The 17,372-nt window shown below is 44.7% G+C and overlaps 1 protein-coding gene across 1 annotated transcript in view; it reads left to right on the top strand.

The window, feature by feature from the left end:
• The window catches only part of AP3D1 (adaptor related protein complex 3 subunit delta 1), a 437,106-nt gene that overhangs the window by 73,571 nt on the left and 346,163 nt on the right, over positions 1–17,372 (top strand). Inside the window, exon 6 of the mRNA XM_069217822.1 lies at positions 921–1,050. Within this exon, the coding sequence (XP_069073923.1) occupies positions 921–1,050 (130 nt within the window). The remainder of the gene's footprint in view (positions 1–920; positions 1,051–17,372) is intronic.

Genomic DNA, 17,372 nt, shown 5'->3' with positions numbered 1-17,372 from the left:
TTCTGGTGGTAGCCACCGCATCTGTCAGTCTCCGGACCAGCCCTGTCACTTTCAATGCTCTTTAGTTGCTTTGGTGGACCACTGGGGCAGACTCTGCTCCATTTTCTTTCAAAGATGTAAGGCATAGTCTTGGAATGAATTCATGGTTAGCCAGGGTAGACTGCCCAGCGAATATCAGACATTACAATGCATGCCATTCCCACATATCCCATACAACGTGTTGACCTTTACAACACGTTACATTACATGACAAACTTTTAACATGCATTTTTATTATATATAACATTTGAAATTCACCAATTATAGTTATTTCAAGTAACTATTACTTGCGCCCCCCCCCCCCCCAGCACAGTGTTGCTATAAATTATGTAATTTCAGATGTTGTAAATCCTTGTGCTTTCAGGAGCTGATAGAGTGAATTCTGTTTTCTAAACACGGTTCTTTGGATTGCAAGAGCTTACTCAACTCTAGGTGACGACTGAAGATTGCCAAGTCTGTTTCAAATCATCTCACCGGTCAGCCTCCCTTGGTTGATGTTGCAGTTGAGTGTGTTGAAGGTCACCTAAAAAGCAGATCCCATCAACCCCACCATTAAATTCTTCTTGTACTAAATAGGGAGCATAAAAAAGCAATGAGCTGCCTTTGTGGCTGTTTTGGGATAATTGTTCCTGTAACACCTGTGGTGTTTCTTGCATCTAGCATATTTTTGTTCCATTTTGATTCAACTATTTTAAAAGAGATTATGCTAATTACATGAGTGATTATTAGGTGTAGGCAGAACTGGCTTGCCGCTGTATAAATCTTATCACTCCATTGCTACTACTGTTTTAATGTCCCTGAAATATTAGTCCCATTGGATGTTCAGAAGTGAAACCTGTTTGATGTGTTCCTGAAACTAACTAAATCTTCTTTAATCACAGATGTCCCACACAAAGCCTTATATCAGGAAGAAATCTGTCTTGATCATGTACAAAGTTTTTCTGAAGTACCCAGAATCCCTCCGCCCCGCCTTTCCACGCCTTAAGGAGAAGCTTGAAGATCCAGACCCTGGTTAGTATTCATCAGATAATTAAATGAACAACAAATATGTTGTAGAACCCCTGGGAGCTCGATTAAGCCACAATGTTATAGGTACTGCTGCAAATGCACAGCTCAGCTGTGTATGTTTTTTAAATGTACTGACACATTAAAAGCTTGCAGATGTTGTTCACTTGGGTAGTCATTTGTTTTAAGTATAGTGTGGAATTGTGGTGGAATTGCATATTTGAGTGTTTCATCTTATGTACCCAGACTGGCCCTGTTAACTAATTTGTTAATGCAACACAATGCTTGTTTGGCACTTAAGCCTGAAGTGGTGTCTTAACAGCTTTATTAATATAGAAAATGATTGTACCCAACCATTGTATATTCATTAGTCTTTGTAAAACTCTCTTCAATTTTCAGAGGTAAACTAAAAATTCCATATTTCAATAAACTTTCAGCACGTCAGTCCATCATATTGTTAGCTTTCCTTTATTACTTCATAAACCTTCTGAAATAGGACCACAAATGATGTTACAAATCCAAGTTATAGAGTAGTGTTTAAAGTACGGTTATAAAATGTAAATTTATCAAACTTAGGTTAGGCATGAGTCCACAAAATATGGATGGGTAAGCAGAGAAAAATAAGAAGGGAAAAACTGTCAGCAAGTTTTTTTAAACTTTCATAAAGTTGTGCTATTCCCACCTCTGTGACTTAGAAAGCTGGACATGGACCTGTTGGACATGTTCTTCTGTTACCTTTCATTTTCAGAGTAAGCAACAGTTGGCTTGAAACTCAAATTCTAGGCTTTCAGATTTGGTAAAATTTGAGAAAATTATTTTTTGTATTCAGTTGAGCATAACCAGCTATTTGACTGGCTTAATTTTAACAATGTTTACAATACCTACCTTGTGGAGCTAAAACTTAATTTTCTTATAACACATTTTGTTTTGATATCACAACTGAAACAATGACAGAACTCAGGCTCTCAGGACCCACTTTCAAGTGCAAGACACAAAATGCAGTCTCCAGTCCATTGATAAGTGAATTGACACAGAGCGAGCCCTAATTTCACAATCAGTTCATAGGACCCTTAAATCTTGTCCACAGGCCCGAAATCTGCGCATATGTTTGTGGCCACTGTACGTGGGAGCCTGGAGAGTGACAACACTAGAGACAGTCAGGCCCCTAGGCAAACCCAGTGCACCCTAGGAGTGCTGGCGAGTAGTGAATCCAATGAAAATACTTAAACTGGATTAGGCTGAAGTGCACAGAGATAGCCAGTATCTAAGAGGCCATTTTTACCTCAGTCCACTCCTCACTGTCAAAGGCCTCCATGTTCTCCTTCCACCTTGTCCTCTGGGTCTTCATGAGGACTGCTGTGTTAGCAAGTAGGGATTTTTATAAGCGCAAAAGGACCCCCATGCCCACCTCATCAGTTACAAATTTACATTCTAGCGGGTTAAATTCCGGGAGGATGTAAAGGTACACCTTGTAGCCCTACAGAACATGTTGCAGTTGAAGGTACCTGTAGAACTGAGAGGAGTGCAAGTTGAACTCCGCTGCCTGCTTTTGGAATGACCGCATGCGCCCTTCCCTCTAGATGTCTCCCAGCATAGATATACTAATGGCGGTCTGGCAGGGGGTGGGGGGGATGGGGGTGGGCAGGGGTGGGAGGGGCCAGGGGTGGGAGGGTCACCCCTGTAAGAGTACTGTGCCGTTTCATGTGCGAAGATTCACATTCCAGCAGTGAATAGTGACCTGGGTGACAGCTGGCAGTGAGTGAGGGGGTCTCCTGCTATTTAGCAAAGGAAGTAAACCGTATGGGTGCAGCAGTTCCTGCTCCTGCCCCTGAGTTGTGTCCCCTATCTCTGCTCATAACCAGTCATTGATATTGACCAACTGTGAAGGCCAGTAGTGTAATCTAATATGTGCCCACCCTAACTCCTCCTCAAACGAAGAGAGCTGACACTCCTCAAAAGATACTCTGGGCATTTTTCCCACCCACAAGAAACTGGTGAAAGGTGCCTGCAGGTCAGTCAAGAAAGTAGGCGGTATTGGGTGGGGTTGATGCTGTAAAACATATAAAAAACAAGGGAAGAGCACCACCCTAAAGAGCACCCCACGTCTTGCTATCGAGAGCGGCAGCTTGTACAATTCCTACATTTATCACCGTGCCCTGGCCAACAGTCGGGCAGCATTAAGTTTCCGGTACCTTAATAAGGTGAGGGCCACCATCATGCCTAAATAGCAAAAACTATCATCAGCCACCCACAAAGAGGATTCACCCACACACAGTCCATAACCTCTTCCCCTCCGTACAGGCACTAGCATTGACTTCCCACAGTTGATTTTAGGCCCGACGTCTCCCAGAGCTTCACGATTCAGAGTAGTGTTCTTCTGTTCTCTGTGATAGCTCTTATTCAACTTAGATTTCGAATATCTGTACCTTGTATTATGTTTGAGAATAGATTGTGATTTTTTCCCTTGCTTGCAGCTGCTGGTGATGAAGTTGTTGTCAGTTATTCAGCAGTCGATTCTTACAGGCATTCCCCGTTGTCTACTTTGAAGTGCTCTGTCATTTTAGCCGTAAGCTAACCATCCTCTAGGGAACCAATAATGTTTTTAAAGTAGCTTAATCAACTCGTAAACTGTCCAGAATTCTGTTATTGAGGCAAGTGTAGTCAGCCCGCAAATCCATTTACAAATTATAGTAACTTAGGGGGTCATTCTGACCCTGGCGGTCGGTGACCGCCAGGGTCACCGACCACGGGAGCACCGCCAACAGGCTGGCGGTGCTCCTAAGGGCATTCTGACCGCGGCAGTTCTGCCGCGGTCAGATGCGGGAAACCGGCGGTCTCCCGCCGGTTTCCCGCTGCCCTGCAGAATCCTCCATGGCGGCGGAGCCCGCTCCGCCGCCATGGGGATTCTGACACCCCCTACCGCCATCCTGTTCCTGGCGGGTCTCCCGCCAGGAACAGGATGGCGGTAGGGGGTGCCGCGGGGCCCCTGGGGGCCCCACTCAGTATTTCAGTGTCTACTATGCAGACACTGAAATACGCGACGGGTGCAACAGCACCCGTCGCACCTTCCCACTACGCCGGCTCAATTCTGAGCCGGCGTCCTCGTGGGAAGGTTGATTTGCCCTGGGCTGGCGGGCGGCCTTTTGGCGGCCGCCCGCCAGCCCAGGGCAAATCCCAAAATACCCTCCGCGGTCTTTTGGTGGGGGAACTTCGGCGGGCGGCCTCCGCCGCCCGTCGAAGTTAGAATGACCCCCTTAGTTTTCACAATATAAATTTATAAGCTTAATGTCCAGGGATCAGTCCCACAAAAGGGGGGTGGGAGGTGCAAGGAGGTGGTGGAGTCTGATTTGAAGCTTTCAAATATAGCAAACTTGGAGAAATGTAGAGACGGGTAAGTAACTAAAGTCATACACATATGCCCCTTCCACACCTCTTCTTATTACAATTGGTAATGGGTTGACAGACCCGTTTTAACGGTTATAAAGAACATTCTAACCCGTAAAAGTAGTTTTGCAAATGACAGAGTAATATTTTGCAGTTGTAAATCCTCTTTCTTGCGATTTTTAGTTTTTTTCCAGCATTGTATCTTTCTTAGATACACATGACTGGATTGGAATAAGTAGGCAGCGCGTAATACATATAATATTTATTGGAAGAGCTATATGGATAAGTAGCTTATATTAAGAAAACATGCTGTCAAGACCTGTTGTACAACATATTCATGAGCCACATTTCTCTTCAGGATGTAGTGCTAAGTAAACATTTTCTGCTCTTTCTCATGTAATAGCTCTGCAGATGTTAAGGAACGGTCCCCTTGCGTTTAAGGCGACTGTGGTGGACACCCTTCTCTTAGAGTGGGCAATTGGCCTTAGCACTTCAGAAAATAATTCAAGTCAACATGATCTAGAAATTCTAGTTGTTTTCACTGGGTGACCCAAGGAAATAAAAAATTGGTCTTAGAGTCTAATGTTCTTGTTTTGGTTAGTGTACAATTTGAGACAGCATCATGTGTTTAGGAAATGGAGGGACCACTCTTCTACTAAAGAAGCATTTTGAAATAGAAAGTGCAGTACAAATTGGCTTAAAATCTGAAGGGATCATAAGAATGAACTTGGTGTTTATTCAAATTATAACTTTGTGTGTCAAAACAAAGATAATTATTCTTGATTGTGAACACTTGGATCCTGTGCTCTCACCCATAAAATCCCTTCTAGATTTATTGTCTGGGAAACCAACACTCAGGCCCCTCATTACTTGCGATGGCTGTTGGACTGCTGCAGACAGGGGGGTCCGACAGCCCTATTATTACTGTGGCAGATGTGTCACGGTCCGACCGCCGGCGCCGCTAGGTTGCTGCCTGTCGACAGCCTGGTGGTCTCGGCAGTCTCAATCTGCCAGGGCAGCGCTACCCTGGGGATTAAGTGTCCCCTTTCCGCCAGACTTTGAATGGCAGTCTCACCGCCATGCAAAGGCTGGTGGAAAGGGGGTGTTGGGGGCCCCATGGGACCTCTGCACTGGCCATGCACCTGCCATGGGCAGTGCAGGGGCCCCCATGGACAGCCCCGTCACACATTTTACTGCCCGAATTACGGGCAGTGAAATGCGCTGCAGTTGCCATCACACCAGATGCACCACAACATTGCCGCTGGCTCTATTACAAGCCGGCGTCAATGTTGTGGTGAGTTTTCCGTTGGCCCAGCGGGCGGAAACAGTGTTTTCACCCACTGGCCCAACAGTAAAACTCCTAATAGGCCGGGTAAAAGACCTCAATTAGTGGCAGTCTTTTTCTTGCAGCTGCTTCATCGTAATGAGGCCCTCAGTTGCTAATATGAGACTGTGCTTCACACCCAAAACTGACAGGCTCCTATAACCTCCTAATAGCACAGATGCCAAACCATTATTCTCTTTTACTTCCGGTATCCTGAGATTTGATACCCATGATCTTAGTATCATCATCAGTATAGTGAGGCTTCTTGCATCTCTGTCCACAGGCTTAAGTCACTGTTTGAGTAAAAAAAAAAACCAGTTTCACACTAAAGTTAAACATGTTTACCATGAGCCATTTCAATTTCAGTGCAAACTTTGTTTCCTGCACGTATCTTTGAAAGCTTCCCTGTATCCATTATCTCAACCCTGAAAATACATTTGAAGAGCACATTTCACAGACAGAAGATATTTTAGTGATTGCCAAATCATTATGGGTTATAGTTGAATGGGCTTTGAGGGGTACTTTTAGATCATCTCCATGTGGAAAAAATTAATTGTCTTTTGCATTCCTCTGTAATTTTAAATACACTAGTAAGCAGACGCTGCCACCCCAGACGTTTCCAGTGAAACATGTTATAGACAATGTGAAGACTTTGAAATGGGGCCTCTCGTCTTATATTTTTGAAAGCCTAATATTCTATTTACAGGACGTTTTGGTTCCTGATTCTGCTCTGACCATTGTATTGTAAATTGAGATTTATCTTTTTAAATGTGGGGGAGGGACCCATAGCAAATATCCATTGCAAGATGGCACTTACCGGACAATAGGAGTGTTTCTCGTGCCCAGTCTTCGCCTCTTTCAGGGCTAGTTTGGAAGCAGCTTCTAGTTCTGATTTCATGGCTCATGTGGGAGGTCAGTGATGTGACCCGTGTGGAAGGTGGTGACTTATGGGGATCACTTGGTATTGTGAAGGGGGTGCCCCTTTCTTTTTCAGAGGAAACATTGCTGTCTCCCATTGTAGTAAAGGACGTTTTTGGTCCCTAAGGATTGCATAGTGGCACAGGAGTGTGCTTCGGTAGGCATGTGATGTCGACTTGAAGTTCTGCTGACATGGAGCGGTACACACTGATATAGCTTTTGCACAATTAAAACATGCGCTGCTTCTTAAATTCGCAAACACAACAGTTTCTGTCCTTTCCCCCTTCTCTTGAATCCAGCTTTTCCTTTAGTTGTGGAATGCTGTTTCACTCCCCCAGTGAGGTCAGTGTTTGCACTCACAAATATTCCTACAGACATTGACTTCCTCAGCCAGCCCCTGTTCACTTCAGGTCGTCTCAATAATAATTGTGTAGTGTGATCTTAGAATCCGCATGTTGAAAATTATTCTCGGGTAACGGTGAGCACAGGAATGTGGCACATATGAAGGACAGGTTTTGTTTGTCACCACTTGTCTGGAGTCAGAGAGCCTTGGGAGTGGCCAGAACATCCATGCACACTCCTGCACTAAGCTTTAACGAGAACTGCTTACCTGCTTATGGCATCCTGAGGCCTCGTCAAGTGTAGGCCCATATCCCAGGTGAGAAATGTACCAGGGACCAGGCATGGCAGGCATCTGCAGTGTACAGTAAGCTTCATTGTTTCAGAAATGCTACCTTCTCCAGTGCTCAAGAGATGTTCTGTTTGCGCATTTTGATGTACAAAAAAGCTAAACAACTTAAGGCATGATTTCCTTTGCTAGCGCCTTTACCATATCCAGTTAATTATTATTAATGGGTAGTCTTCAATTGCCCTCATTTCCCCCATAAAGAAAAGCTAACATTATAGTGCGTTTTTTAAAGCAGCCGAAGTTAAATAAAGTTAATTGAAAGTATGTTACATTTTGAAGGCAACACCTGCTTACTGCGGATATTGTATTTCGCAATGGGTGGAACCTCCAACTCATTTCCCTCTAATGAAAACTCGTTGTTTGTTCTGGTTTCCACTTCTGCTTGCTGTTGACTACTGTGTGCAATGAAAGCTTTCAGAAAAAAGTGATTCAAATGGAACAAGTGATGGAACGTATAATGTACAGTGTAAATGTTCTTTTTCAAAATATTGAAATTTGACATTAGTTCCTTTGCGGGCTTCTCCGCCTGTTTTCATAGATCAATACTGTTCTTTGATGTAGCTACTATATTCTGCAGCTACATCCTTTTGTATTGACCACACTGACTATCCTGGTTTTCTGTTAACCTTTTTTCTCCAAGCTCCGATGTAGTGGTTGTGTTTTTGATTTCACCTATCGGATCAAGGCCTCTCTCTTACTTTGACTGCTTGCGTCCTTTCCTGGGTCTAGCATGAGAGCTCAGGCAGTCTAACGTGACTAACAGAAATAAAGCTTTCAAAAATACTACTTAGATTATTTATCTCCACCCACAAGGTGATTGCCTTGGGCACAGCATTTGATTGGCCAGAAAGGAGTCGGGCTTTTACTGCAAAAGAGTGCTTGTATAGCACTTTTTTCCTTGCTGGAAAGCTTATGCTAAATACAGCAGCACTGAGTTGGCTGTGATGACAAGCCAACAATCAAAGCTGTAGGACGAACCTCTTTATTCTGATAACTTACAACAAAGGCAGAGAGGCTGCCCTATTTATCGTGAAAAGCATATGTTAAAGCTTCCTGCTAACCTTTGTTTAGAAGATTTTCACTGTGATCATCATCCTTAACTGCTTTTAGGAGTGTCTTGTTGTGACAACTTACATTTTTTGTATGTTTGTAATTTTGCGATTGTATCCATGATGGTTGCTTTGTGGTAAAGCTCATCTTCAATGCAGTAGGATGATGTTGTGATGGCAAAAAGCCATGGCTTCTTACCATTATATCGCAGTTGACCTGGTTACTTATCACATCATAGGTAAATACTATGGGAATCTTTATATCGAGTTTAGAGTTTCAGTTTTGTACTGGAATGTTAGCCCATAGTTTTTTTTTTTTTTTTTTTAAGTGCCTTAGCCTTAACTGTGTGTGTGTGTATACACATTTGTATCCGCTAATATATATCTGTGTTCGATGGCATGTGTAGCTTCAGATACACATGCTGTGCATTATCCTGCCATCTAGTGTTGGGCTCGGGGTGTTACAAGTTGTTTTTCTTCGAAGAAGTCTTTTTGAGTCACGGGACCGAGGGACTCCTCCCTTTCGGCTCCATTGTGCATGGGCGTCGACTCCCTCTTAGATTGTTTTCTTTCCGCCATCGGGTTCGGACGTGTTCCTCTTCGCTCCGTATTTCGAATCGGGAAAGTTAGCTAAATATCAATATCAATATTCAACGGTATTGTTTGCGCTCTGTACCGGTTTAGTGTTAGTATATCGACGCCGATAGTAGAAGCGCTCCGGCGGCCCTTCGGGGCTTCCACTCTTTAGCGGGGCATGGTTGGCCCGACTGCGTCCATCGTCGAAACTAATGGACCGGACCCACTTCTGCTTCTGTCCGGAGTGCCACGCGAAGTATCCTTATACAGACCAACACTTGGTCTGTAATCTTTGTCTATCACCGGAACACAGGGAGGATACTTGCGAGGCCCGTCGGGCATTTCGATCGAAAAAGACACTACGCGATCGAAGAACCAAAAGACTACAAATGGTGTAGACACCAAGAGAACAGATCGACGTCGAAGAGGAGGAAAGAATCTCCATCCAGGGAACGGACTCAGACGACTCCGAAAGTGAGCAAACGGGGACAACGCAGAAAACTGTGAGTAAAATTGCCCCATCCAAGACTCACTCCAATATCATAAAGGCCAAGGGGATGCCACCGCTAGCAGGCCATGGCTTAACTCATCGAAAACACGGTGACCAACCATCGGTACCGAAAAAGGCTTCACAACTGCAGAAGACATCCAACTCCGGTCGAGATTCAGGCTCCGAACGATCTCGGCACTGAGAGTTCGACACACCGAAGGTGAAAAAAGTTACCTCGGAACCGAAAAAGACTGTTTCGAAACCTTCGGTACCGAAAAAAGCAGCCTCGGAGCCGAAATTAGGCTCTTACACGGAAGAGCAAGGACTTTCCAGCCAAATGCATGAACCGAAAAAGACTGTTTTGAAACCTTCGGTACCGAAAAAAGCAGCCTCTGAGCCGAAATTAGGCTCTTACACGGAAGAGCAAGGACTTTCCAGCCAAATGCATGAACATAGATTTGAGCAGGAAATAAGTATGGGGGAACCAGACCATACCCAAAGGAGGCTGCATATCCAGAAAGAGACTTGTAAAATACAAACTCTTCCTCCAATTAAAATTAAAAGAAAGCTGGCATTTCAGCAGTCAGAAATGCAGCCAAAGACAAAGGTGGCAAGAGATAAAACACCACCACCAAGGTTTTCACCACAGCCTTCTCCACTACATTCACCACAGCTGTCCCCGGTAACAACACCCCCAATGCAGTCACCAACACATACAGGGATGACACAGGATGACCCGGATGCATGGGACTTACATGATGCACCGGTCTCTGACAACAGTCCAGATTGTTACCCGACAAGGCCGTCACCTCCAGAGGACAGCACTGCATACATGCAGGTATTATCAAGGGCAGCTACATTCCACAATGTAGCAATGCATTCGGAGCCAATAGAGGATGACTTCCTATTTAACACCTTGGCATCCACCCACAGTTCCTACCAAAGTCTGCCAGTGCTCCCAGGCATGCTCAAGCACGCAAAACAAGTCTTCCAGGACCCAGTGAAAGGAAGGGCTATCACGCCTAGGGTGGAGAAAAAATACAAACCTCCCCCAACGGACCCTGTGTTTATAACACAGCAACTGACACAGATTCGGTGGTCGTGGGAGCAGCAAGAAAGAGGGCAAACTCTCAATCGTCAGGAGACGCACCACCGCCTGACAAAGAGAACAGGAAGTTCGATGCAGCGGGCAAAAGAGTGGCAGCACAGGCAGCCAATCAATGGCGGATCGCCAACTCGCAAGCTCTACTGGCTCGCTAAGACAGGGCACACTGGGACGAGATGCAACACATTATACAGCACTTGCCCAAGGAACACCAGAAACTTGCCCAACAGGTTGTTGAAGAAGGACAAGCAATTTCCAACAACCAGATAATGTCCGCATTGGACTCAGCAGACACAGCAGCACAGACAGTCAATACTGCGGTAACCATTCGCAGGCATGCATGGTTACGGAGCTCAGGATTTAAACCGGAAATCCAGCAAGCTGTGTTAAACATGCCTTTCAACCAGGAACAATTGTTTGGGCCGGAGGTGGACTCGGCAATTGAGAAATTAAAGAAGGACACAGACACGGGCAAAGCCATGGGCACGCTCTACTCCCCACAAAGCAGAGGCACATTTAGAAAGCCACAATTTAGAGGGGGGTTTCGTACACAAACACTAGCCTCACAAACCAGACCCACCTATCAGGGACAGTACCAGAGAGGAGGGTTTTGAGGCTCATACAGGGGTGGACAATTCCCAAGAGCAAGGGGAAAATTCCAAAGCCCTAAAACCAGTCCAACCAAACAGTGAATTCAATGTCACAAACCCCAAACACTTAACACCAGTGGGTGGGCGACTTACTGCATACTACAAAAACTGGACAAACATAACTACGGACGCATGGTTCCTAGCCATTATCCAACATGGTTATTGCATAGAATTCATACATTTCCCACCAGATGTGCCCCTAAGAGCACACAATATGTCCAAACAACACTTAGACCCGTTACAACTAGAAGTCCAAGCATTGTTACAAAAACAAGCAATAGAATTAGTACCCAACCATCAAAAAGGAACAGGTGTCTACTCACTATATTTCCTCATTCCAAAGAAAGGGAAAACGTTGAGACCCATACTAGACCTCAGAACGTTGAATCTCTACATCAAATCAGATCACTTCCAACTTCAAGATGTGATTCCCTTGCTCAAAAAACAGGACTACATCTCAAAGATGCATATTTCCACATACCCATACATCCTTCGCACAGGAAATACTTAAGGTTTGTAATCCATGGCGTGCATTATCAATTCAAGGTGCTACTGTTCGGGATAACAACAGCCCCAAGGGTATTCACAAAATGCCTTGCAGTAGTAGCCGCTCATATAAGTAGACAGCACATGCACGTATTCCCATACTTAGACGATTGGTTAATAAAAACCAGCACTCAGCAACAGTGTCTTCTTCACACGCAGTACGTTATAGAAACTCTACACAAACTAGGGTTTTCTATAAATTACCAAAAATCACATCTACAACCATCCCAGATACAACAATACTTGGGAGCAACACTCAACACACAGAAAGCTATTGCCACTCCAAGTCCGCAAAGGGTACAAGCATTCCAAAATATAACATTAAACATGCAGCCAAACCAACACTACCAAGTGAGGTTTGTAATGAAACTTCTAGGCATGATGTCTTCATGCATAGCCATTGTCCCAAACGCAAGAATACACATGCGGTCCTTACAACAGTGCCTAGCAAAACAATGGACACAAGCACAGGGTCAACTCCAAGATCTAGTGTTGGTAGACCGCCAGACACACTTCTCGCTTCAGTGGTGGAACCCTATAAATTTAAACCGAGGGCGGCCATTCCAAGACCCAGTGCCTTAATACGTGATCACAACAGATGCTTCCATGATGGGGTGGGGAGCACACCTCAACCAGCACAGTATACAGGGACAATGGGACAATCAATAAAAACAACTGCACATAAATCATTTAGAACTGTTGGCAGTGTTTCTAGAATTGAAAGCATTTCAACCATAGCCCACAAACATATTCTCGTCAAAACCGACAACATGACAACAATGTATTACCTCAACAAACAAGGAGGGACACACTCGTCACAACTGTGTCTCTTAGCACAGAAAATTTGGCATTGGGCAATTCACAATCACATTCACCTAATAGCACAATACATCCCAGGCATTCAAAACCAGTTAGCCGACAATCTCAGTCGAGATCACCAACAAACACACAAATGGGAAATTCATCCCCAGATCCTACAAGATTACTTTCTACGCTGGGGAACACCAAACATAGACCTATTCGCAACAAAAGAAAACGCAAAATGCCAAAACTTCGCGTCCAGGTACCCACACCCTCAGTCCAAGGGCAATGCGTTATTGATCAGTTGGTCAGGGATATTTGCTTACGCTTTTCCCCCTCTCCCACTCCTTCCTTATCTGGTAAACAAACTGAGTCAAAACAGACTCAAACTAATACTCATAGCGCCAACCTGGGCTCGCCAACCATGGTACACAACACTGCTCGACCTATCAGTAGTACCTCACGTCAAATTACCAAACAGGCCAGATCTGTTAACTCAACACAAACAACAGATCAGACACCCGAATCCAGCATTGCTCAATCTAGCAATCTGGCTCCTGAAGTCTTAGAATTTGGACACTTAGACCTTACACAAGAATGTATGGAGGGCATTAAACAAGCTAGGAAACCTACTACAAGACATTGTTATGCAAACAAAAGGAAAAGATTTGTTTACTACTGCCACAATAATCAAATTCAACCACTACATGCTTCCGCAAAGAACATTGTAAGTTACTTATTACACTTACAAAAGTCTAAACTAGCATTCTCTTCTATTAAAATACATCTCAAAGCAATATCTGCCTATCTGCAGATTACACATTCAACATCGCTGTAGCCGGTTGTATTCCGACACGGCTCCAGCATCCGAGTGGCGCTGTTCGAGCGGTCGCGAGATCAGCGTCGCTCGTTGCCCTGACGATCGGGGGGCCGGCGTCGGTGCAATGACCCCGGATTTCCGTATCCGGGGAGAAAGACAAAGAAAGATTACGGACTAAGAGGACACAAATACACTGAAAATTATAAGAACCTTTAAATAAATACACCCTATCACTTACCTGCGTCTCAGAGTCCTTCCTTCTCTCCTTAATTCCCTGTCTCCTCCCAGCTGCTCCCCTCTCCAACCCCTTTCTCCCCGTCCCTGCCCTCTTCCCCTCCTGCCCCCTTTTTCCCGTTTCAATAGCTGGTTGTCCCTCAGAAAGGACTGTACCTTGGTGAGCCACGCCGCTCCTGGGACGTGGTGGCTTTTCAGCGTCTCCTCACTCCGTTCTCGATTCTCTGTGCCTTCTTTGTCCCTCGAATCGTCAGTGGTTCCTGCATTTGTCTTGGGTTCCTCCTGGTCTCCGCTCTCCGTCTCCGTGATTTCTTCCGTCTTGAAGTCAGCCGCGTCCGGCTCCTCTGACACCCGGTTTTGTCCGTCCTCTCTCTTTCTGCTCCCCGGATACGGAAATCTGGGGTCATTGCAGCGACGCCGGCCCCCCGATCGTCAGGGCAACAAGTGACGCTAATCTCGCGGCCGCGCGAACAGCGCCACTCGGATGCTGGAGCCGTGTCGGAAGACAACCGGCTACAATCGCTTTTTAGGATCCCAGTTATCAAAGCATTTATGGAGGGATTAAAGAGAATCATACCACTGAGAACACCACCAAGTACCTTCGTGGAACCTTAATATTGTATTAACACGACTCATGGAACCACCATTTGAAGCCATGCACTCTTGTGAAATGCAAAACTTAATTTGGAAGGTATCCTTCCTAATAGCTATCACATCTCTTAGAAGAGTGAGATACAAGCATTCACGATACAAGATCCCTTTATACAAATACATAAACATAAAATGGTTCTCCGTACAAATCCCAAATTCTTACCAAAGGTTATATCACCATTCCACCTAAACCAAACAGTGGAACTCCCAGTCTTCTTTCCACAACCAGAATCAGTAGCCGAAAGAGCCTTACATACATTAGACATAAAAAGAGCACTAATGTATTACATTGACAGAACAAAACAGTTTCGCAAAACAAAACAATTGTTTGTAGCCTTCCAAAAATCTCATGCAGGAAATCCTATTTCCAAGCAAGGCATTGCCAGATGGATAGTGAAATATATTCAAACTTGCTATATTAAAGCAAAAAGAGATCTACCTATTACACCAAGAGCGCATTCCACTAGGAAAAAAGGCGCCACAATGGCTTTTCTAGGAAACATACCTATGTCAGAAATGTGTAAGGCAGCCACATGGTCTACACCTCATACATTCACAAAACATTACTGTGTAGATGTGTTAACAACACAACAAGCCACAGCAGGACAGGCTGTATTACGAACATTATTTCAGACAACTTCAACTCCTACAGGCTAAGCCACCGCTTTTGGGGAGATTACTGATTATTAGTCTATGCATAGCATGTGTATCTGCAGCTACACATGCCATCAAACGGAAAATGTCACTTACCCAGTGTACATCTGTTCGTGGCATGAGACGCTGCAGATTCACATGCGCCCTCCCACCTCCCCGGGAGCCTGTAGACGTTATAAGTTGAATGAAATTCGTACATTTGTTAATAAATACTATTTTAATACACATTACGTACATACATACTTACTCCATTGCATGGTCACTTTTAGTATATTCACAACTGCTACCTCACCCTCTGTGGGGAAAACAATCTAAGATGGAGTCGACGCCCATGCGCAATGGAGCCGAAAGGGAGGAGTCCCTCGGTCTCGTGACTCGAAAAGACCTCTTAGAAGAAAAACAACTTTTAACACTCCGAGCCCAACACTAGATGGCAGGATAATGCACAGCATGTGAATCTACAGCGTCTCATGCCACGAACAGATGTACACTGGGTAAGTGACATTTTCCATATATAGCTACTCATGTCACTTAAAATTGTAATAATTTAAATTATTTTTAAATTAAATTAATTGTATAAATATTTTTTACAAATACATGTAAAGTAAGTCATTATAAAAATATAATATATGGGTATATAGATTTTTTTTTTTTTTTAGGTTTTGTATAGGGATATTTAGATGTTTTATGGAGAGTTGTTAGGACTCATGGATGGGTAGTGTGTAAGGGTAACCAAGAGTTCGAGTTTTTTAGGATTCTAAAATGAGTAGCACATAGGGGGTAGGAGGAGAATTTAAGGCTAACGTATGGCTAGTGTACAGGGGTAGCCATGGCTTTTTTATGGCTTAGGAATGGGTGCTGCAGATGGGGAGTAAGTAGTTTTTGGGGTTTATCTAAGGATAGTGTATAGTAGGAGTGGGGCATTTTTAGGGCTCTTGTGGTTTTTGTTCATGGGAAATAATGTGTTTTGAGGATAAAGGTTGGGTACTTTAAAATATAATTAAAAGTCATAAAATATATGTTTAGTATTAAAATATTATAAGTTGTGGCCATGGACAACAAAAAACATTGGCCTAGCAGAAATACCTTGCAGCGGAAATCTCGACACTTACACACCTCTATATGGCACAGCCCGCACTGGCCACCCAGTGCCGACTGGAAAAGGACCATATGGACCTTAATGTCATGTGCATCACCAAGGCTGAATATGCTCTCAGGATGCTAAAAGGCCGTCACTATGAACAGTGAGCGAAGGCAGGACTCTCTTGGCCCTGCAGTTGTGCCAACAAGAAGCAGCGCTTGCTATGCCTGCCATATGCTCTGTGGATGGCTCCCCACTCACGCGTCCACAAGAAATAGTTAATGAATTCGCTGCCTTCTACCGGACACTCTATACCCCAGAGATGACAGCGGACCCTGCCCAACTAGAGGCCTTTTATGATAGCATCCATCTCCCCAGGCTCAATGACACTGGCATAGCCCATATAGATAGTGAAATCAGCAAGACCGAAATCACGCTAGCCTTTTCTGGCTTTCCCCACCAAAAATCTCCAGGGGAACACAGATTCCCTGCGGTTTATAAATGTACAGAGAAGGACTTAATTGATACTCTCTGTGATGCCTTCTGTGAGGCCACCCAAGGGGGGTTCCCTCTGCTCCATTTCCATTAAGGCAGCGATTGTAGTCCTCCATAAACAAGGCAAGGACCCTCTCAACAGTGCAAGCTACATGCCAATATCCCTGCTCAACGGAGACCTCAAATTCTGTGCCAGCGTCCTCGCAGCCTTCCTTTGCATGGTGATCCCAAACCTGATCCATCACACACAGGTGGGATTCGTTCCCAGAGCCTCTCCAGAAATCACCTTCGAACCCTCGCACACACCCTCTGGTCCAACAAGGACCTACAGGAAGAAGCACTCGTCCTCTCTTTGGATGCAGATAAGGCATTTGACCGGATCTAATGGGGATACCTCTTCACGACCTTGCAGCGATTTTGCCTAGGGGAAGGATTTATTTTCAAGGTCCGCTGGCTTTACGTCTCCCTCACAACCCAGGTCAATTATGGTGGCTTCCTGTCATACCCCTTCCCAATCAGACATGGGACCCGGCAGGGCTGTCCACTGTCCCACCCCTATTGCTCTTTTTGGCAATGAAGCCCCTTGCAGCCGCTATCCGTCAATTTCATCTACTCTTGGATGTCCCTATATGTGGTGGATCCTCCGAGATCTACTATACGCAGATAATATATTCTTCACCCTCACGGACCTCCCGCATCGCTCTCAGGATACCTGGTGAACTGGGATAAAAGTGAGGCCTAGACCCCCTCATGTCTAACCTCATGCGCCGCGATAGCTGGGTATCCATTTTGTTGACCGCGTCACAACTCAAATATTTAGGGATCTATGTTAACAGGGGCCTGGAAAACATGATAATGGAAA

The sequence above is a fragment of the Pleurodeles waltl genome, chromosome 12, assembly GCF_031143425.1.
Source record: "Pleurodeles waltl isolate 20211129_DDA chromosome 12, aPleWal1.hap1.20221129, whole genome shotgun sequence".
Classification (NCBI taxonomy): domain Eukaryota; kingdom Metazoa; phylum Chordata; class Amphibia; order Caudata; family Salamandridae; genus Pleurodeles; species Pleurodeles waltl.
This window is presented reverse-complemented; position numbering and strand designations above follow the sequence as displayed.